The 26,726-nt window shown below is 41.6% G+C and overlaps 2 protein-coding genes across 6 annotated transcripts; one reads left to right on the top strand and one right to left on the bottom strand.

Annotated features, from left to right (window-relative positions):
* Nucleotides 1–1,813: 1,813 nt before the first annotated feature.
* On the bottom strand, nucleotides 1,814–10,430 carry LOC139376087 (DGAT1/2-independent enzyme synthesizing storage lipids-like). 4 transcript variants are annotated; one of them, XR_011627876.1, is made up of 8 exons: nucleotides 10,326–10,425; nucleotides 6,666–6,725; nucleotides 5,686–6,080; nucleotides 4,594–4,761; nucleotides 4,098–4,291; nucleotides 3,825–3,880; nucleotides 3,587–3,726; nucleotides 1,814–3,447 (listed from the first exon to the last, which is right to left on the bottom strand). XR_011627876.1 is itself a non-coding variant. In XM_071118258.1 (8 exons), exons 3-8 carry the CDS (start codon nucleotides 6,008–6,010, stop codon nucleotides 3,343–3,345), a joined length of 993 nt encoding a protein of 330 aa, XP_070974359.1. In that variant the 5' UTR covers nucleotides 6,011–6,080; nucleotides 6,666–6,725; nucleotides 10,326–10,430; the 3' UTR covers nucleotides 1,814–3,342. The 4 variants fall into 4 exon arrangements, 3 of the variants coding, with proteins under 3 accessions (XP_070974359.1, XP_070974360.1, XP_070974361.1); XM_071118258.1 differs by having other exon boundaries at nucleotides 3,820–3,880; nucleotides 10,326–10,430; XM_071118259.1 differs by lacking the exon at nucleotides 10,326–10,425 and adding an exon at nucleotides 8,892–9,062 and having other exon boundaries at nucleotides 3,820–3,880.
* On the top strand, nucleotides 10,414–25,001 carry LOC139376086 (trimethylguanosine synthase-like). Of its 2 annotated transcripts, none has more exons than XM_071118257.1 (13): nucleotides 10,414–10,661; nucleotides 10,769–10,833; nucleotides 11,277–11,422; nucleotides 12,521–13,226; nucleotides 14,103–14,217; nucleotides 16,940–17,026; nucleotides 17,241–17,412; nucleotides 18,379–18,730; nucleotides 18,881–19,045; nucleotides 21,385–21,528; nucleotides 21,953–22,169; nucleotides 22,721–22,799; nucleotides 24,689–25,001. In XM_071118257.1, the coding sequence occupies exons 1-13, from the start codon at nucleotides 10,549–10,551 to the stop codon at nucleotides 24,800–24,802; spliced, it is 2,475 nt and encodes an 824-aa protein (XP_070974358.1). In that variant the 5' UTR covers nucleotides 10,414–10,548; the 3' UTR covers nucleotides 24,803–25,001. The 2 variants fall into 2 exon arrangements, 1 of the variants encoding a protein (XP_070974358.1); XR_011627875.1 differs by having other exon boundaries at nucleotides 10,444–10,661; nucleotides 21,953–22,260; nucleotides 22,736–22,799; nucleotides 24,689–24,762.
* Nucleotides 25,002–26,726: the final 1,725 nt, after the last annotated feature.

Raw genomic sequence — 26,726 nt, 5'->3', positions numbered from 1 at the left:
GGCAGACATTGAATATTCCTTTGAGCATGGTGAAGTTATTTACCCTTCGGATGGTTTATCAATACACCCAGTCACTACAAAGATACAGGTGTACTTCTTAACTCAGTTGCCTGAGAGGAAGGACATCGCTCAGGGATTTCACCATGAGGCCAATGGTGACTTTCAAACAGTTACAGAGTTGAATGGCTGTGAAAAGAGAAAACTGAGGCTGGATCAACAACATTGTAGTTACTCCACAATACTAACCTAAATTACAGTGAGAAGAAGCCTATAAAGAATATAAATATTCAAAAACATGCATCCTGTTTGCAATAAGGCACTTAATACCTCAAAAAATGTGGCAAAACAATGTACTTTATGTCCCGAATAAAAAGTGTTATGTTTGGAGATAATCCAACACAACACATCACTGAGTACCACTCTTCATATTTTCAAGCATGGCCGTGGTTGCATCATGTTATGGGTATACTTGTCATCGGCAAGGACTAGAGAGTATTTTAGGATAAGAACGGAATAGAGCTACGCACAGGGAAACTCCTATTGGAGTTTTCTAACAGACACAGAGACAAGATCACCTTTCAGCAGGACAATAACCTAAAACACAAAGCCAAATGTACACTGGAGTTGCTTACCAAGAAGACAGTGAATGTTCCTGAGTGGCCTAGTTACAGTTTTGACTTAAATCAGATAGTAAATCTATGGCAATACTTGAAAATGGCTGTCTAGCAATGATCAACAAGCAACCTGACAGTGTTTGAAGAATGTTATGTGCAAATATTGTACAATCCAGGTGTGCCAAGCTCTTGGAGACTTATCCAGAAAGACTCACATCTGTAATCGCTGCCAAAGGTGATTCTAACATGTATTGACTCAGGGGTGTGAATATTTATGTAAATGGTTATTTCTGTTTTTTATTTTCAATAAATTTGCTAAAATGACTTAAAACATGTTTTCACGTTGTCATTATGAGGTATTGTGTGTAGATGGCTGAGACAAAAATTCTGACTGAATTCAGGCTGTAACACAACAAAATGTGGAACAAGTCAAGGGGTAGGAATACTTTCTGAAGGCACTGTATGTATTTGTGTACAAATCTAAGCAAGATTTGAAATGATTCTGTTTTGTCAAATATAATATGTTTGGGCTTCTTGTGGCCCCTTGACCATCCACCCAAGAAAAAAAATCAGCCCGCGGCTGAATCTAGTTGATGATCCCTGGTATAGGACATAAATATCAAACAGCAAGTCTTCTTCAGTGCCTGATTAAGGGGCTCAGTAGGCTACAACATGGCATACAGTACGATACCTAGATAATACAATTACAGAAACTAAACAATAGCTAATAGTCCCCACCATTCCAGAGGATGACTGAAGCACTCCAAGCCTCCACAGACAATGTGTGCAACCCAAATGGCACCCGAAAGGACTCCAGTCAAATGTAGTGCATTATAGGGAAGAGGGAGCCATTTAGGATACAGACAATGGCTACATCAGCCAACCAGAGGCTAATAAGTTTAACAGGACATCGCACAGGACAGGCAGTGAGAGCTGTACAGGGGGCAAAGCCTAGACAGTACTGGACTGAGATAAGCTGTACAGTACTGTATGTGCTGTAGTGTGGATGCCAAGAATGTTCCATATCTCAGATCTCTTCAGGCTTGAGTTTAAGTTCCAAGCATCTCTTAGACAAACAAAATAAGTTTCGCTCTGGTAACAATGTAGTATAACATTCTTTAAGCTTGTGTTGTGTGTGATGAAGTTTGTCTGTGCTGAGAAATAACCCAAAAAAAGCCATTGGAGAAATCCAATCATTCTTTATCAAAAATATTATTTAATTCTCACTATTGGATTGCCTTCATTGGGCAGCAGTTTAAGTCAAGACAAGTTAGGTAAAAAAAGAAATATTGATCTGATTTATTTAAGTGTCATACACTGACCGGTTCCCAGCACACATGGCCTTACAATACGCTACTAAACACAGTACCATTTTCCTTGTACTGAAAACCAAAATAACATTTAACAAAGTATTCACAATAACCATGGAAAGTACAGCTACCATCTAGCCACACTACAAAGTACATTTCCCCTTCTCCTCCAAGAATTGTGAACAAACTGAGCAAATCTCAAACAACATTCAAAACTCTGCTCATCCTGCAAGCAGAATACTTCAGAGTTAGCACAAAAACATTTTAGTACAGAGAAATACATTTTAGTACAGAGAAATACACTAAACGTGTTTTAGAATAGGCTACACATTAGTGAACTTTTGCACATTAGTTCAACTTGATTCACAGGCCATAAATAATTACTTGATTAAAGTCGAATCGAAACATTAAAACACTGAAAAACACTAGTGCAGAAATAGTACCGATGTTTATGGAAGAACATTTTAATAAAACATTTTTTTTTCAAAACCACTTCAAATATCTTGGAGTGTTGCTCTTATCTATGTTGCTCAATTTTTTTATACAAAGTATTTGTAATAACAGAAATGACTTGTAAACACACAAAACTCATAATAAAATATATTTATTTTAAAATTACAAATCATTTCTGTCCTGTTTCATAATGGACCTCAATAGATTTTTAAAAGGTGCATAGGCTACAACTACAGTACATACTTACATAATTCCACAATACATTTTTTTGGGGAAATGACAACTATTTAAATAAAATGTCAAACATTTTACCCAGGTGAAAGGAAATAAAGCTGCCCGGTCTTCATACCTATATTGCTTCTTATATAGCAATTGCTATATCGTTTCAATATTTGCAGTTATTAATCAAAATAAAGGCCTCTTAAATATAAATTGTTGGCAGTGGTGGAACTTAGAACAATGTGTGCAAATCAATTGTGGAATCAAAGTACCTACATACTTGCACAAAAAACACTATACAATTTCAATATGCACATTTGACATTAACCAATTACGGTGTATTATACCATAACAATTTACCTTCGGTACATATTGTTTTGTGACAAAATCTGAGTGCAAAAAGCTCCTGAAGGTACACCTACAATAATAATGTATAGGTGCAGGACCTTAATTTGATCAGCCTATTGTAGGAGAAGTTTGTAGTGTATTTGAGGTTAAACAGGCTTCTGAAGTTTGTAATTTCCACTTTGATTTTCCTTATAAAAAATGTATCAACCACTACAAAAATGTCCATTAATTATAATCTACAGGATTATTTTCCTGCTATAGGAGACTGGCTCAAATTAAGATCCAAATCTGTAGTTAACCATTCAGCTGATCACATGATAATACTTTCAATATGTAACAGTGTCTTAAAAAATATGTAACTGCTTCATATAACAACAAAAAAATGATATTCCTTATGGCTATTTTTCTTTATGCGTGCTGTGGAATCGCTCTAGTAGTGCTCGAAGGACATTCCCAGGAATAATTTGGTGTCTGTCAATGAGTGCTTGAACTGCTTGATTGGTCTGAAAATCAGAAAGAAAGATTAGGAAAATTCACTCTGACCCCATCTTTCCCAATCATTTGACTTTTGTGTACTCTACATTTCAGACAGTAAATAGCCATTGAATTACAGAAATGTGCCACAGTTGCATAATGTCTTACCTTTTCAGCTAACTCTGCTGCACTAATGTTAGGGTCATATGGGATGGGGTCACCTAAGTATGTACGAAACTTCACAGGAAAACCCCCATAGACGGGGGCCATCGGCACGCGGAATTTTTCATACGACCATCTGAAAAAGCCTGAGAAATAACATGTTCAAGTTAATTTATGCTCTTCTGTGAAGTTAAACAATGTTTTGTCACACTGCAATTAAAATGAATAGTTAAGCATACTTAACCCGCCGAGAGATCGGAATCCTTCCCTGATGTTTTGAGTAAACATGGGAATTATTGGCTAAAAAAATGTAAAGACAAACATGTAAGAGGACTTCAGATAAAGTGATGCTTCTGTGTAAGAGGAAAGTGACATGCACTGTCTGTCTCCAAATGATACCCTATTACCTATAGGGCACCAGACAGCCATAGAGCTCTGGTTAAAAGTAGTCCACTGAATAGGGAATAGGGTGCCATTTGAGAACGAAGACAGAAGGAGACAAAAAAACAACATGTACCACTTTGGAATCGATAGCCACTTGTGCGAAGCCCTTTCTCTTCCCCCAGAGCAGTTGATAGGTCTCGTCACTGAGGAGCGCCTCCCTCACGCCTCCAGGTGAGATGCCCAGGAGGTGGCCACTTTTCAGTGCCTTCACACACTCTTGCTGGGGCCCATGGATCACACTAAACACCTCCAACAGCAGCTTGAACCCTACAGAGAAGAATACCAGGTCAGCTTTTAGTGCCCAATTCTGCTATTTTTTTCCACTATTCAGATATGTCCCATCAGATCTCTGATTGGTCAAAAGACCAATTACTGGAAAAAAAGAGGAGAATTGGGCTGCCTGCGTAGACGCAGCCTTAGTAGCTCATGTTGTAAGAATGGACTAAGGCAGCTGTAGGCTATACACTGTACACTTAACTGTCCAACTACATACAGAGGGCACATACACTGAATAAAACATCTCCACCTTTATAATTAGATACTGGGAAATGGATCTGTGAAGATTTTACCTGGAACTTTGAACAGAAAGTGATCAGCGACTGAGTGAACAATCCGTCCCTTCTGAATGATGACATTTGCCAGAAAGTAATAATAGTCGATGGGAATAGCCCCATGATAATAGACTATAAGAGCTGCTCCTTCATCTGGAATCTTCTCCATACCATGGATTTCATATCCTGTCAAGAAAGGAAATATGGTAGCATCCACATTCATGTAGAAGCGTTTAGAAACATATTATATTCTTATTTACAATAGAAGTGACTCCAAAATGGCACAATACATTATTTACCATTAATTTCCATTTGGCACAAAATAATCTGAAACACAACCAAAACAAACAAATGCATCCAACAATTTTGTAGAGTCACAAGCTTGATGTAATCGTTGCAAGTTAGGAATATGGGACCAAATGCTAAACTGTTGACTATTTCAATAGACACAAGTGAATTTGTCACAATATTTTTGCCCCCCCCCCTCCTCCTATAATAGGGGGACTGCGTACAAAAAAAGTGTTGTAATTTCTAAACATTTCACCCGATATGGATAAAAAATACCCTCAAATTAAAGCTGACAGTCTGCACTTTACCCTCATAGTCATTGTATCATTTCCAATACAAAGTGCCGGAGTACAGAGCCAAAACAAAACAGGTAACTGTCCCAATACTTTTGGAGCTCACTTTAAATATGGACCCATGACTGATTGAGAGGCAGGTGAGACTACAGAGGTGTGAGAATACAGAGATGAGGAAAAAGAGGACAACTCTATACTTCTCTATTCCTAAACATTAACACACTCATCATGGCTTACATTGTGGCACTGCGGCACCTAGAGGCCCCGCCTGATAACCTTAGCCTCCCTCCCGGGCAGATCTGCGACTCGTGTTAAAGCTTCAAAGATGACGACATCTGTCATCATTAGCGGTGCAGGGGATGTAAATACCTTACACTCAAATTAAAGCTGACAGTCTGGACTTTAACCTCAGTCATTGTATCATTTCTAATCCAAAGTGCTGGAGTACAGAGCCAAAACAACAACAAAATTGTCACTGTCCCAATACTTTTGGAGCTCACTGCATATATATATATATATATATAAATACCGTGCCATATGAACCCGTGGCCATCCCACAACGTTGCCAGAGTTTTCCTAGCACCATCCCACAGGTTGTTGGAGTAGGCCTCCCTGAGCTGGTTCTTGTGTTTGTACACATGGAGAAAGAGTATGGAGAGGTAGAGGAGGATCACAATGAGGAAGGGCAGGATGAAAACAACGACCAGAGGGGTGAAAACCCAGGCCAGGTACTCCAGATAGCTCAGATAGTCTTCCAGGGGTCCTAGTCCTGACCATTCCTCAAATGCGTGAAAGATGCAGGCCACAAACTCGGCTCCATCTCTGAACATGCAGGACTCGTTCCCATCTGACATACTGCCACACAGTTAGCCTCTCCCAAAGGAAGCCAAGTCGAACAAGGATACCATCTGCCAATGGGCAGGCCTGGAGTACAGAATAGAGAGAAGAGGGCTAACAAGGTGATATTTCAGTACAGTCTAATAAATTCATATTAATATTTGTTCTGCGAAGACAGAGATCAAACATTGTTTAAGTGGGAATCGGATAGAAAAACAACTTTGCCATACAGTATCTATGAAAACTCAAGTATTAAATGTTTTACACACCATGCTGATTCTCAAATAAACAAATCAGCATGCATTTATAAACTGAGCAATCAAGTTAGCTAGATGAAGTGCAGCTACTTTAGAAGCAACACAAATTGCAAGTAATCAAATGGTTGCATTTGTATCATCACTGAATGAATGAAAATGTATATTTTTAGGCGGCAGGTAGCCTAGCAGTTAGAGATTTGGGAGAGTAACTGAAAGGTTGCTAAAGGTGAAAAATCTTTCGATGTGCTCTTGAGCAAGGCACTTAACCCTCATTTGCTCCAGGGGCGCCTTAATACTATGGCTGACCCTGTAACATAACACATTTCACTGCAACTATTTTTAAAAACATTTTAGTGATTTAGCACTTATCCAGGATGACTTACAGTTACAACATTTTGGTAGCTGTTTCACAAACCTTTTTTCTTCCAGTGTAAATAGTACTGAGGACAGATCATACCAGGCTCACATGAAACACCTGAAAGACAAAAGTAAAAGGGCAAGCCATTGACACAATCAGAGACAGAAGAGGAAGCAAGACATCCAACGCCCACATTTTTTTCTATCTAGACCAAAGGCCAGCAGATGGCGATATTGAGACGTTTCATCTTACCGTCCAAAGGGAATCCATGCAGCCGGCTATACGTGGACTGGTTCGTACATAAAACATTCTCCATTCGGGCTGCAAAAGCGTACTTTTCCTCCTTAACTGGTTTTAATGGCGATTAGGCGGGGGGGCATTCAGACCAGGGGAGAACAACTTCCCCCCCTCTCATTAAGCCACAGAGGTTCATGGCTGACCGCGCAACTGCACGCATTGTTAGCAGAAAACAGTATAGTGAATTGAAAAACTGCGATATTTGTGGTCAATCTTCGCGTAAATAAGAAAATTTTTGAACCAATCATGGTACCAATAATTGCTTCTAATACAGCAGATGTACTTCCTGGAACTGATTATTTAAACATCAAAAACAGAACACAGAATAAGATAAGGATATTTGAGTTGCTAATGGCAGCCTGCAGTACCCAGGTGGCCTTCAACTTGAGTTACTCGATGGGAGGGGGGTACTGAGCAAGCCTGCAATGTCACTTCCCGGGGTAGCTCAAACTGCGTGTGTTGTCTACATGAGATGCCATCTTAAAAGGTAGACTCAATGGTTGTCACGAGCAGCACCACAGATGAGAGAGATGCAAGACTTCGCTCTCACACAGTATCTGCGCATGTGCACGGATTCGTTTCACACTGTTCACAGCATGGTAGCCAGAGCACCAAAACAGTGGAGAAATTGAGCCCCGAGCGCCAACGTAGAGCACAGCAAAGGCATGAATTTTAAGCCCTACCCATGCATGCAATGTTCAGACCCTACCCAGGTATGATTGCTTCCGCCCAAATGTAAGGCCAGGCCCTGACCGAAACCCCAAATCAGAAATAACTTACTCTGTTAGTAAACCCATTAGCTGCTCCTCTCTGTTTATCACTCGCTCCCTGCGCACAGCTCCGCTGGAGGCTCTGAGTCTGTGTGTATCCATAGCAACGGCTCCACTTGGGCTGCTCTGCTCAATGAAGAGACATGAGAGCACTTAGCTGTTAGCTACTTTGTCACTAAAATCTGACAAAACTTTTTTTTTTTTCATAATCTCACCTGTTTTATATTTGATGAGGTTGAGGCACCATGTTATGATCTTAATCAGATATGACTGTAGTGCGCTGTAGAGAACAAGCAAATGGCTCAGCTTCAAAATGTTAGTGATCAATTTGGTGTTACCCGAGCCCGCCCGTACCCTAGTTATTGATGAGAAAAAAACAGGCCCTACCCGGCCCTAACCCGATGTGTAATGTCAGGGCCCGTTGGGCTCGGGTTGGGTAGCATAGCTCTATTTCAACACGCTTAATTGTTGCGGAAACTGACCCACTATAATGTTTACTTTCTGCATCTGCATCATATCGCTGAGTCTACCTTTTAGCCAACTTAATTTGGTTTCAAAGAGTCTTCACAGAGGAATTAATGGTGTCACATGATCATATAGTCATTTGTTCAGAGCAAGCGTAAAAAACAACAACAGATTGCTGCAACCTGATCGGCTGAACGCGATATGCCACATCCGGGACTAGCATTTAGCCACTCTAGCATAGTGGTGGAAAATGGTGTTTCATAAAGAAAGTATGCATATACTCCCAGTTTGTTTTCTGCCTTCTCGCTATTTAATGAAGTTAAGGAGGAGCTCAACACCTTTGCAGCCTGAATGGTGAATGTTTTATGTACGGACCGGTCCACAGGGTTTATGAGTATATAGCCGGTTGCATGGATTCCCTTTGGACTGTAATAATAACGCACGGCTTCTGGGCAACATCAATGCTGGCAGATCATTTTCGTAACGTTGTCAGCCAACCCTTTTATGAACTCATGCTGCCCCAGCTAGCAATGAGGAATCGACCCACAATCGGACCTCTTCCAGGAGGCCGGGATCAAAATGAACGACTGCCCAGAATCGGCCCAGAATATGCTGAATATGAAGATATTCAATTGACATTGTATGCGATGTGATGTGTTATAATGTTCCTTAGGTGGTTATGTGATCACTTTGCAAGTACTACGGGCCGTTTCTGTCTACAGGAATTCAGCCAACATTGCCAGCATCTTACCAGAACCCTCCCCTAACTCGGACGACACTGGGCTAATTGTGTGTCGCCTTATGAGTCTCCTGGTCGCAGCCGGCACGGGTCCCGAACCAGCATCTGTAGCAAGCAGTTTGCACTGCGATGCAGTGTCTTAGACCTCTGCGCCACTCGGGAGGCTCCATCCACACTTTTTGCCTTGCAAAGTATCCAAATATTACACAGGACTCTTAAAGAATTTCATTTAAATGTTAATTGTATTTTTTTCACAGAAACAATTATAAAATATGGAAAAATAAATGAAATGTTAATTATATAAAGCAGCCCGTGTAATCATCTACCAGAGAATAGCCCCAATCGGTCCGAGTCCCAAGTAATATATACATTTGAGCCAGATAACCTCGCATCCTTTCCATAAATATGACGTCAGCCGAGTCTGACTCTCAGCCAGAATCGGCCCAGATCCACTGTGCTAGCTGGGGCGTCCAAAACAACTGCCCAGACGATTTGCATTGCCCCCCTCCTCTTTTTACGCCGCTGGTACTCTGTTATTATCTATGCATAGTCACTTTAAAAACTCTACCTACATGTACATATTACCTCGACTAACCAGTGCCCCCGCACTCATTACCGGTACCCCCCTGTATATAGCCTCGCTACTGTTATTTTACTGCTGCTCTATAACTACTTGTTACTTTTATTTCTTATTTGTATTTTTAAACTGCATTGTTGGTTAGGGGCTTGTAAGTAAGCATTTCACTATAAGGTCTTCTACACCTCTACTACACCTGTAGGGGGGGGGGGGGGGGGGGGGGGGGGTTTGAGCTCCGGAAAATAGTTTGGATACGGAGTTGGATGACCGTTCCAACTCGGAAACTCGGGCCTCTTTCTAGAGCTCCGACATCCCGACCTGAAGATCACTGATGTCAGGATTTGACCTCGTATTTTTCCGAGTTCCCATTTGTCTTGAAAGCACCATCAGCAGACCACCAAGACCCAGCTGCTATACATCAGAGAGCCACCCGGCTGGTTAAGCAGACCGAAACTGACACTTGTTCGCAATTGTAAATGGAATGAGTGAACTATTTTAATGTATCCTCCATATTTAACACAATGTGACAGTTGACTGAGCTAGTTACAGCCTAACTGCTGTCTGACACCTGAGTGCTAGATATCTAAGTAGCTCCAACTTGAAATTAACTTTATACATAGACAGCCTAATAATAAAAAATATATATATGTTGATTATATCGGATCAGAATTTCCCTAGATTAGCTAGCTGATTTGCAAATTACACAGTTAATATATTAGCAAGATAGCTAGCTACTTCCTGAGACTAGCTATAATAAATTACCACAACTAGCCTTGACACGAGCAAAAGCTAATAACATCCACTGCATAGACACCAATACTAGCATTGCATAAATAACAATACAATATTGTTATGAAATCATTACATACATTTTGATCCCTTTGGTAGGTCGAGGAGAGGAAGATTCCTGATATTTTTTGTCCTGGTTTACCCGGTTCCTTATTCACCCGGTTCCTTATTCATGTGACACAACCAGGAACGGATGTCATTGTAGCCAGCACGTGTGTGTATCCGGATGAACTTCGATCGCAGTGAAAGAGCCTTTCTCTATTTACATTTCCCGCTAACGTTATCTAGCTAACAAGTGTGAACATGATGATTGATCATGGAAAATGGAATGTGGTTGCCGACATTATTTTCAGCCAAAGGAGCTTGGCTGGAGATGATGGGACTATACACTGCTTGTGTTCGAGAGCTTTTGTACAGTAAGTGAGCTAGCTACCTATATAGTTACTATACAAGTACAACACACAATGTAAACTGTGTTGCATTGTTTTCACTTTGACTGTGTCCTCTTTTTCTCCCGGTGTAGGGATCGTGAGTTGTACAGATCTGACCGTAAAGCCATCACTAACTTGGCCGAAGGTGGGCTGCAAGGTAGGACATAACCAATGTAGTATACATCATTGCACATACCTAACCCTAGTCAAGTAAAGCTCAACGACACGATGTACTTCACATCAACGGCGTTGATCAGACTAGTGTGACCGACTGGAGCTCAGACATCTCATACAAGTTTTGATCATAAGTACGGATTTCGTCATCCAGTAAGTAGCCCGCAATTACACAGGTTATTGTCCCATGTAATTGCGGGCTAGGGTTAATGAAATCCATAGTTTTTGACACATCAATCATTTTGTGTGACGTGGAGCTCCAGTTTGCCACACTAGTTGCAGGTTAACTCCGTTCTGTAGTATGTCTTGGAGTTGAGTTGCACTTGGCTAACCTAACCACTCCCAATAATTGACATGCATGTTGCCAACCTTTTCTGAAACCTGAAAGTTGTCTGTAACTCAGCCTATTGTTGCACTCAGAGGCAGAGGCAGAGGATGAGCATGGAGAGGACCAGGCAGAAGATGAAGAGACTGAGGAGGAGGAGGATGAACCAATCGATGAAGAAGCCCAGCTTATGGCCAGAATGGGACTGCCTGTGGAGTTCATAAGCTCCTCTGCACAGAGGAAATCTGTAAGTAGTAGCAAGTAAACATTGCCTGTTTATCCTTCACCAGAGAGTCCACCTAAAAGAAAGAAGAGGTCATGTTGACAGCATGCCCAATGTTGAACGTCTATCCTTTTAAGCTTGGAAAGAGACCCTTAAACCCAGACTTGGAACCACATACCCACTCCAATGAATAGCAAGGTAGTGATTGCTCAGCAATCCTTGCAGTTAGCCTCTGTCACTGATTCCTTCCAAACCACTCATTTTTGAATTTGCAATTTCCAACTTGTATATTGTTTATGGCTGATGAGTACCGATACGTTTGATCTATTATTTATCTTCATATGACAAGGATTAAAAAGCATTTGCCAGTAGATCGTTCACTTCATGATGATGTCTGCTAGCTAAGATTTTGAAAGTAAGATGTTGACATGATCAGTCCAATTAAAGCTACGGTAGATAACGTGATTTGACATTTTATCTGTGGCCAATGACCTTGATCCTTCTTGGATGGGCACTTCTAATGTAACTCTTTGGCATCACCCAAGGGGCTTGAATTTTCTAGCTCTACACTTAGATTTGGCGGTGATGTGGTGTCCCCATGAATGTCAGAACACTGAGCCAATCACGGCGTAACTAGAGAACATTACCAACTCCTACGTTCCATATATTCCGCTGGCTGCCCCACCACCACATAATCCACTGAGCTAGGCTGAAACACCTGCATTTTGGAGCTACCTTACTCAAGAAAACAAAAAAGAGACCAAGTTTGTATGCGGCTTTATTAACTCCATTTTATTTTTTATATTGTTTGCAAACTGATTTATTCTGGTAAGCAAAGTTTTTTTTTAAGTCTTCTAAGGCAACATATAGTGACGAAGAGAAGCAGCATGTATCTAATTATAGACAAGTTGACTAACACAGTTTACCAAAATGTCAGATATTCTAAGCAGAAGCATATCTAAATCAGGCAAAAAAAAAATAATCCTGCACACACACTGTCAAAAAAAACATTCTACCATTTCTGACTGTAGCCTATAGTTTATGTTCTATATTTGTGGGTTAGGGTCACTATCACATGTAGTCCTATGCTCTCTCACCTAGTGTCTTTGTCTCTCCTAAAAGGCGAGAAAGTTAAGGAGGAAGAATGCCAACCACTGGGAAGCAGCCCCTGAGAATCTGGATGAAGATGATCCACTCCAGTCACAGAAGGATGATCCCAGTGTTGAAAGCACCAAGCCAGCGTTTGATTGGTTTGATCTCAGTGAGAGGCCCGAAGGAGAGACAGAGGCAGAACCTCAACCCTCCCAGGCCCAAGAGGGTTGGGAAGACTACTGGAGCCAGCAGGGAGAGGGGTTGTTGTGGCAGGGCTGGTTGGAGAAGCACCCTGAGACTTCCAGCTGTCCAGCCACAGCAGAGCCCCCCTGGGACTGCCCAGGCACTAAGGAGGCATGGGATAATCACACCAGCCACACCTTTCTCTACTACTGGGAGCAGTTCAACTACTGGGCAGCCCAGGGATGGACCATAGACTACTCAAGCAGTGCACCCATTGAAACAAAGCAGCCTGGACATGAGGGTGAAGCCGAAGGAGAGCCGACTCATTGTTGTGACCCACAGGATTTAGAGTTTGAAGGAAGGCTGGAGCGGAGTGAGGCGGGCACTAGTGAAGTGGTCGATCTGATTGGGCAGATGAGCCTTCTGTCAGAGGGAGTTGGTCAGTGTGATTTGAGCAAACAACAAGTGGACCATGTCTGTGGAAATGATGAACCTTGTGATGGTGGTAATCGTAAAAGAACTGCCTCGTCAACTAAGTCCACTGAATTAAGAGGTGAGACCTTTCATCCGCCTACAAACATGAAATTTCTGTCTCTCAGTTCAGGAAACTATCCTATATCGTTGAGGAGAATGACACTATGTTGATATAGCAATGATTCCCACAGTTCTTGCGCTCAAATCTATTAAAACCTAAATACCAGTATCGTGTTTTTTTTTTTTTTTTTCGTGGCAAAATGAAAACACTAGACAGACCTCACTCTTTGGTCCTTTAGAAAAAATGTAAAATATCAGGTGCTTTAGCTTGGAAAGTAAATATATACGTGACTCTGGATGACAACATAATGATGTTTGTTTCCTTGACACAATACTAACGAGTATCGCGATACTGGTATCGTCCCGGCCCTGCTAAAGATGTCATTAGAGTAGCCTATTGCACTCAGAATGGGTAGGCGATAGCAATGTCCTACACACATCCCTTTTAAAACATATATATTTTAGTCCTTGTAATTTGGGGCTTTTTCCAAACTGTAGGTGACTGTCTGAATATTTTATGCATTGTACTATCAAAAGATGTGTTCCTTTGAATGAAAGGACCATGTGACACAGGTCCATGCATTTTTAATGGTTCCTCTAGTCAGAGCGAGCAAAGAACCACTGCCTGAATCAACGGCCGTCTCCTCTCTGTGACTTTGTAGACCGTGATGGATGCTCTGTAAAAATGGAACTTTCCATCTTGTCTGTGACTGATCCCACACAACACTGCTGTCATTTCTGTTTCATAGTATTTCTGTTTTTATCTGGCTTTGTAGCATTGTTTTACACCACATGCTGACTTCTCGTTCCCCGTTTTATCCTCTTGCAAGGAAAACATGCATGTAGAATGCAATGTTGTAGGGACAAATGATGTACAATTTTTTTCCCCCTTCAGATTCCAAACAGGGCAAGTGTCACCAGAAAAACAACGGATCAGGTGAGAGAAGAGCGTCTAATAGTGATGAAGATGATGAACCACCAGATGGAAGAGTCACAAAACTTAAGCGAAGGTAAGCTACATGGCAATTTATCTACATTTTCATGTCTTGCAGTATTTTACAGTATTGTCCTCTTCCTAATGTTGGCATAGCAATATAGTAGCAAGAATAGTATAACTGGAAATCACTGTTTCAAGTGGCAAGAAAAAGTATGTGAACCCTTTGGAATTACCTGGATTTATGCATAAATTAGTCATCACATTTGATCTGATCTTCATCTAAGTCACAACAATAGACAAACATAGTGTGCTTAAAATAATACAAATTGTATTTCTCTTGTCTATATTAAATGCATAATTTAAACAGTGTAGGTTGGAAAAAGTATGTGAACCCAAAGGCTAATGACTTCTCCAAAAGCTAATTGGAGTCATGAGTCAGCTAACCTGGAGTCCAATGACTGAGACGAGATTGGAGATTTTTGTTAGAGCTGCCTTGCCCTATAAAAAATGTGAGTTTCCTATTCACAAGAAGCATTGCTTGATGTGAACCATGCCTCGAACAAAAGATCACAGAAGACCTAATATTAAGAATTGTTGACTTGCATAAAGCTTGAAAGGCATACAAAAGTATCTCTAAAATCCTTGATGTTCATCAGTCCACGGTAAGACAAATTGTCTATAAATGGAGAAAGTTCAGCACTGTTGCTACTCTCCCTAGGAGTGGCTGTCCTGCAAAGATGACTGCAAGAGCACAGTGCAGAATGCTCAACCTCAAAAGAGGTTAAGAACAATCCTTGTGTCAGCTAAAGACTTACAGAAATCTCTGGAACATGCTCTGTTGACGAGCCTACGATACGTAAAATAAGAATGGTGTTCATGGGAGGACACCACGGAAGAAGCCACTGCTGTCCAGAAAAAGCATTGCTGCACGTCTGAAGTTTTCAAACGTGCACCTGGATGTTCCACAGCGCTACTGAAAACACAAAATATTGTGTGGCCAGGTGAAGCTACAGTTGAGTTGTTTGGAAGGAGAACACAACACTATGTGTGGAGAGAAAAAAAGGCACAGCACACCAACATCAACCTCATCCCAACTGTAAAGTATGGTGGAGGGAGCATCATGATTTGGGGCTGCTATGTTGCCTCAGGGCCTGGGCAGCTTGCTATCAGATGGAAAAATTAATTCAAGTTTATCAAGACATTTTGCAGGAGAATGTTAGGCAATATGTCCGCCAATTGAAGCGCAACAGAAGTTGGGTGATGCAACAGGACAACAACCCAAAAGACAGAAGTAAATCAACAACAGAATGACTTCAACAGAAGAAAATACACCTTCTGGAGTGGCCCAGTCAGAGTCCTGACCTCAACCTGATTGAGATGCTGTGGCATGACCGAGAGCCGTTCACACCAGACATCCCAAGAATATTGCTGAACTGAAACAGTTTTGTAATGAGGAATGGTCCAAAATTCCTCCTGACGGTTGTGCAGGTCTGATCCGCAACTACAGAAAACATTTGGTTGAGGTTATTGCTGCCAAAGGAGAGTCAACCAGTTATTAAATCCAAGGGTTCACATACTTTTTCTACCCTGGAAGGTGAATGTTTACACAGTGTTCAATAAAGACATGAAAACGTATAATTGTTTGGGTGTTATTAGTTAAGCAAACTGTGTTTGTCTATTGTTGTGACCTAGATGAAGATCAGATCAAAATACATGACCAATTTATGCAGAAATCCAGGTATTTCCAAAGGGGTCACATGCTGTTTCTTGCCACTGTATATGCTGACAGTGACTGAAATATTTTTCATAGGGGATTGAATTGAACTACAATTCACCTTGTAAAGGCTTCCACTATTGGCTACGATTCACATTGTAAAGGTTCCATTATTGGCTACGATTCACCTTGTAAAGGTTCCATTATTGGCTACGATTCACCTTGTAAAGGTTCCATTATTGGCTACGATTCACCTTGTAAAGGTTCCATTATTGGCTACGATTCACCTTGTAAAGGCTTCCATTATTGACTACGATTCACCTTGTAAAGGCTTCCATTATTGACTACGATTCACCTTGTAAAGGCTTCCATTATTGACTACGATTCACCTTGTAAAGGCTTCCATTATTGACTACGATTCACCTTGTAAAGGCTTCCATTATTGGCTACGATTCACCTTGTAAAGGCTTCCATTATTGGCTACGATTCACCTTGTAAAGGCTTCCATTATTGGCTACGATTCACCTTGTAAAGGCTTCCATTATTGGCTACGATTCACCTTTTAAAGGCTTCCATTATTGGCTATGATGCAGTGCATGTAAAAGTGTCAGCCAGGGGAATGAATGGAAGTGCTTATCAGTCTTTTCAATTTCACTTTGATCGAAGGAGATGTTCATGTCCAAGACACAGATTTCGATGCTTCTCCATGTTTCAATAACCAAGGATTCTGTAAATGGAATCTGTATGCATAAATCAGTAAACATCACGTGATGGCCCATTCCAACCCAAAGGCTGGTACTGGGGACTGATATGTGATTTAGCCTACACAATGCTTTGTGAGACTATAACAATATGTTTCTACATTTTCCTATTTTCTTGTCTATTGCATCTCATAAACGTTCTACTGTTGGCTACACATTCCCTATATAGTGTACTACTTTTGACCAGGGCCCTCCAGTCAAAAGTGTACACTATATAGGGAATATGGTACCAATTGGAATGCAGTCTTGTTCGATCATTGTGATGGTGTGTAAGGCTAATGCTGTGTATCGATCTATCGTCTACTGATCTGTTGACCCAGTCATGAACTGGATGTAGAGGAGAACCCTCAGATGTCTGTGGATGAAGCCTGGGATAAACTGGGATTAAAGCGCAGCCACGACCCCATGTAAGTCAGCATTACTCCCTCAGACTTGGGCTGCGTCCCAAATGGGAGCCTATTCCCTATAAAGTGCACTACTTTTGACCCAGCCTGGTCAAAAAGTAGTGCACTATACAGTATGTAGGCAATAGGGTGACATTTTGAAAATAAACCAGGGAAATGTACAAACGGTTGATTGTCCTCTTAGAATATCAGTCTCTTTATGTTGTGTTTTTTTTAGGATTGAGAGCGTGCTGAAGTTTAAGCCCAGCCCCAGTCACCACCATGGAAGTAGGGCTGGGAGGAATAGGAAGCAACATGGAGGGAGGAAAGCAGCCTGCCACAACACGCACACCTTCTTTACTGAAGAGGGAGATAACACAGAGCCCAAGTTGACTAAGACCTTTCAAAAAGTACAATTTTACAAATTATTTTCACAAACAGTACGATTACTATTGATTGCGATACTAATAGAATCTCACTCGTTTTAATACTGCACACCCACATTTCATAGCAGCTCCTGACTGGATTAGCAGGTGGATGAAATGCCCTGTGGTTGACACTGGGGAGCCTTCTACCTCATTTCTTACTCTGCCTTAGTCTCCACTGGCAGAGAGAGGAGAGAATGGGAGCACAGCCAATACTCCCATCCTCCCTCCCCTCCTGTCAGTGCTGGCCTCCTCTGACACACCACATCTCTCTTATGCATGCAGCTGCTGTTTCAACCAACTGAATCTATTTACAATGAGCCGCCACGCTGCACTGGTCCAAGGGTAGCTGCACTGTTTAAAGTTCACGGATCATCATTATTTGAGTCAGTCACATTTCATTGATAAGACTGACCTTGAGGAGTAAAGGAAGAGTGTGTTCAGCTGGTCGCTATGAACTCTAACATGCTTATTCAAACCATGGTAGAGAGGCTAGGAAATGCTACTGTTCTGTTTGCGGACTGTGCGGGATTGTATTATCCCAGAGCAATTGAAACTTGTCAAGGTACTGCACTTCAGAAAGGTAATGACTTAGTGTGGCCTACAGGTATAGTGCCTACAGGTATAGTGGACATCGGTGTGTTTCTACGATGTTGAGACATTATTAAGTCATGTGTCGCACTGTGAGAGGACTTAAACCAGTTAAATGCAGTGCTTTTCCATTGATCTTTGTTTTGAGCTCACTGGATTGATCTTCTGGGCAAGACTTGCAGTATTTACTGTCTGCAGCAAATGGCACCATCATCCAGCAGGCACAGTAGAAATGACTTGAGCCCTGTTGAGGCCTACTTTAAAGTATGGTTTCGTTGTGATGCTTCTCTGTTCCTCTAGCGTTCATTGGCCATGCGTGTTTGTTGTATTCACGCACTCACGTGCTGCTCTTGTTTTCAGGTTCAGCGTTTCCTCCAGAGGGTTCAGAAAGACAACGGCACACACACAGCCGTCCCGGACATGTCAAAAGGCCAGTCACATGAGCATGGGGAGCATGCCGACAAGGAGAGGCCTGCTTGTCCACAGTCAGAGGGAGAAGAAGAGAGACTGGAGGAAGAGATGAAGGAAGATAGTCCTCAACTCTGTTTGGAGTTGGACTGTACTGAGCAGCTCCCTCAACCCTCCCAGCAGAACATCTTCACCAGAGTAGAGGAAGAAGAAGAGGATGAAGAGATTCAATTCAGAAGAGAGGTGTACTCACTGGACATACCAGACTACTTAGTTCCCAATGCACTTGAACATAATAACACAGGTTGGTTTGCCTCAGCCAGTTTAGACCTTTTTCTAACCCAGGGCTTTTTCATAAAGCGTTCATGTCAGATCTATACTTGTTGGGGTGTATTTCTTGTTTGATTGTTGAAGTCTTGTACAATTTGCTACTTTTGCACGGCCTATTTCCCAGAGTCTACTGGGAAGACTGGTAAGAAGAAGAACAAGAAGACAAAGAAAAGAGGAAAGTGTGGAGTGATGCCAGCTGAGATTGCAGCGGAGCCCGAGCTGGCTAAGTACTGGGCCCAGCGCTACCGTCTCTTCTCCAGGTTCGATGAGGGCATCAAGCTGGACCACGGTGAGTCACGGAGCAAACAGAACACACACACACTTTCAATTTGTTCATACAGGCTCGAGCAGAAAGGGTTAATCATATGGAGGAACTACCTGACCTCCATATTGTTGTTAATATTCCTCTAGTTTGAGAAGAACTATTCTCCTATTGTAGTCTCCCAACCACATCTATTAATGCAGCCCAAACGGAGGGTCAAATGTGATTCAGGAATGCACTTTATTCTGAAAAGGAAATTATTTTCTCAAGGTGGCTGAATGTTAAGTATTTTTCTCTGGTTAAGAAACGAATGGCTGTATGTCCGAGGTATAAGATACAGTTTTGCTGCTCCTGAAGTCTAACATCATGTTGTCAAGAGGGGAAGAGAGTCAGGGATGTTGAGATGTGGTGGTGGGGATGTAGAGGGCACATGGATGAGCTGGCAGGCAGGGCCCACCTCTGTCTGTCTTTAGGGAGAAGTGCTGATGCCAGTGAAGCATACCTCACATTTCTCCCTCCTGCATCACATGACACCAGCAGGCTTCCTCCCTGTCTCCCAGCAGAGCAACTCTACTCTCTCTCGCCTCCTCCCTCCCGCCCGCCTCCTCGTTCCCTGCTCGTGCACATGTCCTCTCATTTAAGTGCACCAGACTATGACTCTGTTTTTAAACACGGATGCACTGATAAGAAACTAATGATTGGCACTCTATGCAGATTAGGTTCATTTAAGTAGAAGGACTAGTTTTCCATTTCCAACACAAAGTGTAGATCCTGTAGCAGAAACAGAAGCAACCTTGTACTCTAGAAGGACAAATATTCATACAGTTGGTGATCAGGTATAAAAGCTCTTTTTTTCACCTCCACTGAAATCCTCCAAATGCATCCTTTTTGATTTATCATTTTAAACATTGATTTTAACATTGGTTCAAAACGTCAAGTGGTTCTCCAACCTTTTTCTGGCAAAGAGCTTATCTGTTATCAGAGGGCCAATCTCGTCCTGCCGAATCTCTCCCTATTCTCCAAAGTAGTATGACTAATATGTTCCTCCTCGCTCCAATCAGAGATCTTTCACAGTGCATTCCGAATTCTGTTTGAAAACGAGATCAGAGCCTTCGTAACCTCTCACTTATTCATGTCAACAGAGGAGAGCCAGGATACATACCACACCATGGCTGAAACTCAGTCCAAATGATTTACACCTAGTCCTATCAGATTCATATGGTGTCTATTGCTCAATTAGGTACAGGAGGAAAGTCTCTATACGGCCTCATGTTGCAGTGCCTGGCTGATGATAGAGAGCAGAGTGTGAGGAGGTGTAATCTAGTATTTTGGGACTGAAGTCATATAGGTAATAAAAACTCTTTAACATGGTGTTAGAGGTTTCCTTCAGGAACAGCAATCGGTTTTGAGAATCCACTACAAACTGAAAGGAATATCTCCCATCTCAGTGAACATTTAGGAAAACAAATCAAATGTATCTACGGATCCTCCCTTGAGCTCAATTGGAAAGTCCATCCATGTTTCTTTGTGAAACACCCTCTCCTCTGCCACTTTTCTCAGAACAGAGGGAGGGATGAGGACTGTAATGAAAGAGAGTGAGGAACGTGAAGCGTTACAAGAGAAGAGTGCACTCCCAGCATTGTTTGCCTTAGCAGGTGTTTATACTCTGAGGAGGCTGTGAAAACAAGCAACTGAAAAGGAACCGGCAATGGCTGCTCGAGAATAAAGGCAGATGTCCTCCGGTCTCTCCTCACCTAGACCGGAGGACGTGGTTGGTCTATGAAGCATCCCAGCCTCGCCACATAGTCTATCAAATATACCTCAATAACCACAGCATACTTATTCAATCGTTTTTGGGTTGTCTTGTATGATATATTCAGGCTATTCTCAATATAATTGAAAATACACACACACCTACTTTATATTCCAGCAGGCCTAATATTTGCCTGCAGTAAAATGTTGTGAATGACAGCTGTTTTAAAATGTAATAGTCACTAATAGTGTTTTGATTATTTTGGGGAAGTTGCGAATGGAACTAGCATGACTTATGAGCCCACAAAAATCAATCAATTAGATATCATATTTCTGGACAAATTTGATGAATCAATAATGAACCAAAATATTTGGCATTGTTTGGACAAAACCATTTTACAGTTGACTGACCTCTGGTGGCTATGCTTTGCATTGGGGATCACCCCCCCAATCCAATAAATGATGATTTATTAAAATATGAATCAATAAATTAAACAATTCTACACTGTGTGTGTGTGTGTGTGTGTATATATAATTTTAAAATGAGATAATATTAATTGCATCTTTGTATTCAGTTTGTTAAAGCCTGTCTGTCCGTTTGTCTGTCTTTACAGAGGGCTGGTTCTCTGTTACCCCAGAGAAGATAGCAGAGCACATTGCCCTGAGGGTCCAGGAGAGTTTCCACTCTGAACTCATCATAGATGCCTTCTGTGGAGTGGGAGGCAATGCCATCCAGTTTGCCCTCACTGGGAAGAGGGGTATAGTAGCATCATATTTGAGCCAAGCTTCAGGGGCTCCTTTGCTTTAATATCTTATAAAAAGTAGATATTTTTGGTTACTGTATCTGCCTTTATAAATAGGGCAAGAGTATTCCTGACCCTGTGACGTGACCAGGAAAACCTCTGGGGCCCATATTATATCCTATAGGTTAACAGTTATGTGTCATATTGTCCTTAGTGGTTCTCCCTGTGTGTCTGACTCAAGTCTGCGTGTCTTTCCATATATAGTGCAGTTATGGGCCCTGGTCAAAAGTAGTGCACTACATAGGGAATACGGTGCCATTTGAGATGCCGTCTGTCCCTTTCCCTTCCTCCAGACATTTAAACAGATAGAGCACGTTGTCCTGCGTGGTACTCCCTGTGTGTCTGACTCTCTGTCCTCCATGTCCCTGCCCCCATGCAGTGCTAGCCATTGACATCGACCCAGTGCGTCTGGCCCTGGCACAGCACAACGCCCAGGTCTACAAGGTGGCCGAGCACATCGACTTTGTGCAGGGAGACTTCCTGCAGCTGGCACCTCGTCTGCGGGCGGACGTGGTGTTCCTCAGCCCCCCCTGGGGCGGCCCAGACTACCTCAGCGCAGACGTCTTCGATATCAAGACCATGATGGCGCCAAATGGATATCCTTTATTTCTCACAATGAAGCTGCTCTCCGGCTATTAGTCAGGCAACAGGCCAGACTCCGAGACGGACCCGGACAGCGAGGCAGAGGTACACGCAGATGGAGGCAGAGTGACAAGGCCAGCAGTTTGTTAGCTAGCTAAGGGGGAATGTGAAGACAGGAATTGTGGATGTAATGAGAAAAAAGAAGGAACCCGCACAATGCTCTTGATAGTATCACTGCTCTTTAATAAGCTTTACATATCAGCCTCACGTTCTGACGAGGGCCGTGAAGCTTATTAAAGAGGAGTGATAATATTAAGAGCAGTGTGCGAGTTCTTTCTATTTTCTCATTTGATTCAACTGTTACCATGCACCTGTAAAAAGAGATAGCTCAGATGTGCGAGTGCCTTTTGAATTTTGAGGAACTTGGGATTTGCAGTTAGTTTTGTTTGTGGGTTGGTCTTTGCTTGCCAATCTGAGTTTGCCATCTTTAGTATTTACATGCATTGTAGCATTCTATTACGTTGTCGTAGAAGAGTTGAACACTGTTTTCCTTAACTGTTAATACTTTTGACATTTTCAGGTTGTCCAAAATGATATCTGATAATATTGTGTACTTCCTCCCACGAAATGCAGACATGGATCAGGTAGGTTATATGGACAAGTGGAGGAGTATTGGTGGTTTGCAACTCATGTTTGGATGTTGAGTCTTTGTGCATGCTAGTCATGCTTGGCTACGATTGATTCAAGATACATTTCTATTTGTTGATATTTCAGTGTAAATTAGAGTACAGCAGTACAGTCTGAAGGCCTATAGAAGTGTGAAGTTTCTGCAGGGCTCCTTTTATGGAAGAGGATCAAAGCTGCATCCCAATTCACCACCTTTATCCCAAAGTGTGTACTTGCACATTCCTCTTCATTGGATTGGTATAAGGATTGGCTAGAGGGAGTTGCCACCATTTGATAAATCCAGGCAAGAAAATGTGCAAGTGCACACTTCAGGAAAGGTTAGGACATAGTCGTAGTCAGCGCTGATGATGCCAGGCGCCTGCCTGCCCAACTGAGCCTCTACTGAGCATGTTTTGGGGAATGCCCATACTTCTCCTTTATTTACTTGGTTGCCCATCTCTGTGCTATCCCGTGGCTGTAAGTGTTCTCACTGTCTGATCAAAGGCTCCCAGAGCTGGGAAAGGCTACATAGGCCTTATGATGATTTCATTATGCCATCATGCATGTTATCAGCAGTCTAACAAAGCAGGCTGTCACCTATTTGGTAACCTATTGACCTACTTATTTAGCAGTGGCATATCTAACTATTTTGAGTGCAGGTTTACTACGACTTGCTACTATAAAGCTAAGTCCATGGTGGCTGTTATCAGTAGATAAGTATAATGAGTATAGAAGAAGCACACTCCACTCTGTAATTATTTGGTCAAGGAGGCTAAAATATTTAAATTTGGCTATATTCCCCAGGATTTGGGATTGTTTCATATGAAGCGACAGTACAGAATGTCATCTTTTTATTTTAGGGTATTTTTATACATCTGTTTTACCTGTATCTAGTCCCCCCTTTTGAGTATTTGTCCAAATTCACTTATAGTGTATTAAAGTAGTCAATCGTTTACTATTTGGTACCATAGTCCTTGTACACAATGACAACGTCACTTGTCACTCTACAAACTTGTTGGATGCATTCACAGCTTGTTTTGGTGGTGTTTCGAGTTATGTTTTGCCCAATAGGAACTGAATGGTGAATAATGCATTGTCACTTAATTTAAGCTAGAATAGAAGATGTTTCTGAACACTTCTACATTAATGTTGATGGTACCATGGTTATGCATTAATTGTGAATGATGAGTGAGAAAGTTGAGGCAGAAAGACGTAGAAAATAAGAAAGTAGCGTCACTGTCCAAATAAATACAGAGTGTATAGAACTACATTGACCCAAGCCACCCAGTTGATCAAAATACTATTTGCGAATTGGCTAATTGCACGAGGCCCCTATTTATTTTAGTCCGAGTTAGTGAGTATTGTTCTTTTTTTGTTTCATTCTCTAGAGGAGTTTGATTGTGGTGGATCTGACTAAGGTTAGTTAAATAAAAAATATGTATTTAGGTCTGAGTCTGGCTCTGTTTGGCCTTTACTGTTATTGTCAGAACTGTTACTGTGGTTTAGCAAAAAGGGCGGAGTTTATAGGCACCCCAATTCTGATCCTTTTTTCCACTAATTGGGCTTTTGACCAATCACATCAGGCCTTTTTCAGAGCTGATCTGATTGGTCAAAAGACATATTAGTGAAAAGAAATCTGAATTGGGCTGCCTCTGAAGGCAGCCTCTGTAAATAATAACTTGCCAGCTTTGTGCACCGAACAACAGACAGGGATGTTGAACCATACAGTGTACTAGATTTACATACAAATCTATTACATTACATCAAGGTGCTGATTTTTTTTCTCTATATAATAAATGTTCATGTCAATGACTCTGACTTGTAATTAGTATAGTAACAATGTTTTATTTTTATGGTTGGGTTCCAGATCGCCTCTCTTGCAGGGCCTGGTGGGAGAGTAGAGGTGGAACAGAACTTTCTCAACAACAAGTTAAAGACAATAACTGCATATTTTGGTAATTTGATTAAATCAGATTGCTAGTTTTATTTGACCTAATGCTAAACCTGATCTGTTTGAGGCCAGTTTTTGTTTAGTGCATGGTGATGTGTAGACATCTCATCGGATGTTTTGTGTTAATAATCTGGCCATGTGGTTATACATGTTTTACTGCTTTTATTTTTCAAAAGACACATTTTGTTGCATTATCTGTTTTTGTATTAAAGCTAACTATGCCGTTTTACATTGCCTGGTTCTCAACATTGTCTTTTTTTTGTGGAAATACATTCAAATGTTGTTATCTACACACTAGATATGCATAGATAGATGGGCATCAGAGTATAGCCAGCCAGCACAGAGTGGTACTTGGGTCCACAAATGGGGCTCGCTCTGTGAGCTCAGCCCCCCGCCCCGCACAGCAGTGACCACAAACGCAACCAGACCTGCTGTCATTCTGTGGCCTGGCCAACAGTTGAGCCCCATTTTTGATTCGGCTTCAGTTGAGCTGATGTGTTGATATCCTAGTAGCTCCCTCTGTCACACTGACACCCAAGCCTGGGCCTGCCTACCGAAGGATATATCTGGATGCATATCTAAGCAGACAATCAAAATGTTTGGGGCGGCTATTCCCAAACTGGTGTACGCCAAATGAAAATGTGATTTACATTTTCAAACAGTCCATTTAGATTTTCCTAAAAAAAAAAAAAAAAATAACGGCACAAAAAGCTACAGACAATGCCTTCATCAAACAATACTGCTTCACGATGCATCAGTGACATGGCTGCTTCGCATTCAAGCCAGTGAATTCTATGTGTTACAGCTGGATGAGTCAACAGACGTGGCAGGCCTGGCACATGTCCGTTACATTTATGTGGGGTCAATTAAGGATCATCCTCTTCTACAAACCACTGGAAACCAGGACAACAGGAGAGGATATTTTTACTGAACAGCTTTGTGACATCAAATGGACTTTGGTAGTCAAGATGTGTTTGTATCTGTACTGATTGCGCAAAATCCATGACAGGGAGACAGAGGATGCCATTTGGGTACACTGCAACATCCACCGAGAGGCTCTTGCTGCCAAGGGAATGCCTGACAGCTTGAAAGACGTTTTGGACACTACAGTGAAAATGGTTAACTTAAGGATCGGACCCTTTTTTTCTCCTAAAATGACATACCCAAATCTAACCTCCTGTACTTCAGGACCTGAAGCAAGAATCTGCATATTCTTTATACCATTTGAAAGGAAACACCTTGAAGTTTGTGGAAATGTGAAATTAAGGTAGGAGAATATAACACATTAGATGTGGTAAAATATATATTTTTTGTACCATCTTTGAAATGCAAGAGAAAGGCCATAATGTATTAATCCAGCCCAGTCACAATTTAGATTCTGGCCACTAGATGGCAGTGTACATGCAATGTTTAGACTGATCCATTGAACCATTGTATTTCTGTTCAAAATGTTGTATCAAGGCTGCCCAAATGTGCCTAATTGGTTTATTAACTCGAAGTTCACAAGGCCCCTGAACTCTCGTATTTTCTGCATTATGCAATGATATGGGCAGCAACCATGTAACGCTTTTACAACATACAGAAGTGCGCTGGGGGCAAAGTATTGACACTTTTTTAAATTGAGAGAAGAGCTTAAAGTTTTATTTACTGACCATAATTTTCACTTGTCTGACCACTTGCGTGATGAGTTTCACACGACTGGCTGATCTTCATTATGTTTTTTCTCGCCTGAATGATCTGAATCTAGGATTGCAACTATTCAATGTGGGGGACAAAATTTAGGCTATGATTAAGAAGTTGGAGCTCTTTTTCTGCATTATCAAGGACAGCACACAGGTTTTTTCATCATTGTATGATTTAGTGTGTGCAAATGAACTCAAGTTTACAGACAATGTCAAATGTGATATAGCGAAGCACCTGAGTGAGCTGGGTGCGCAAATATGCAGGTACTTCT

Source organism: Oncorhynchus clarkii, chromosome 20, assembly GCF_045791955.1.
Source record: "Oncorhynchus clarkii lewisi isolate Uvic-CL-2024 chromosome 20, UVic_Ocla_1.0, whole genome shotgun sequence".
In the NCBI taxonomy this organism is placed as follows: domain Eukaryota; kingdom Metazoa; phylum Chordata; class Actinopteri; order Salmoniformes; family Salmonidae; genus Oncorhynchus; species Oncorhynchus clarkii.
This window is presented reverse-complemented; position numbering and strand designations above follow the sequence as displayed.

Excerpts from the sequence above, each read along its gene's own strand:
- LOC139376086 (XM_071118257.1), top strand. The coding sequence starts at position 10,549 with ATGATGATTGATCATGGAAAATGGAATGTGGTTGCCGACATTATTTTC. Across the intron at positions 17,027-17,240 it reads AAGCGCAGCCACGACCCCAT|GATTGAGAGCGTGCTGAAGT; the intron begins GTAAGTCAGCAT and ends TGTTTTTTTTAG. Across the intron at positions 18,731-18,880 it reads ACTTGAACATAATAACACAG|AGTCTACTGGGAAGACTGGT; the intron begins GTTGGTTTGCCT and ends CCTATTTCCCAG.
- LOC139376087 (XM_071118258.1), bottom strand. The coding sequence starts at position 6,010 with ATGTCAGATGGGAACGAGTCCTGCATGTTCAGAGATGGAGCCGAGTTT. Across the intron at positions 4,762-5,685 it reads CCACGGGTTCATATGGCACG|GATATGAAATCCATGGTATG; the intron begins GTATTTATATAT and ends CTTTCTTGACAG. Across the intron at positions 3,881-4,097 it reads TGGCTATCGATTCCAAAGTG|CCAATAATTCCCATGTTTAC; the intron begins GTACATGTTGTT and ends ACATTTTTTTAG.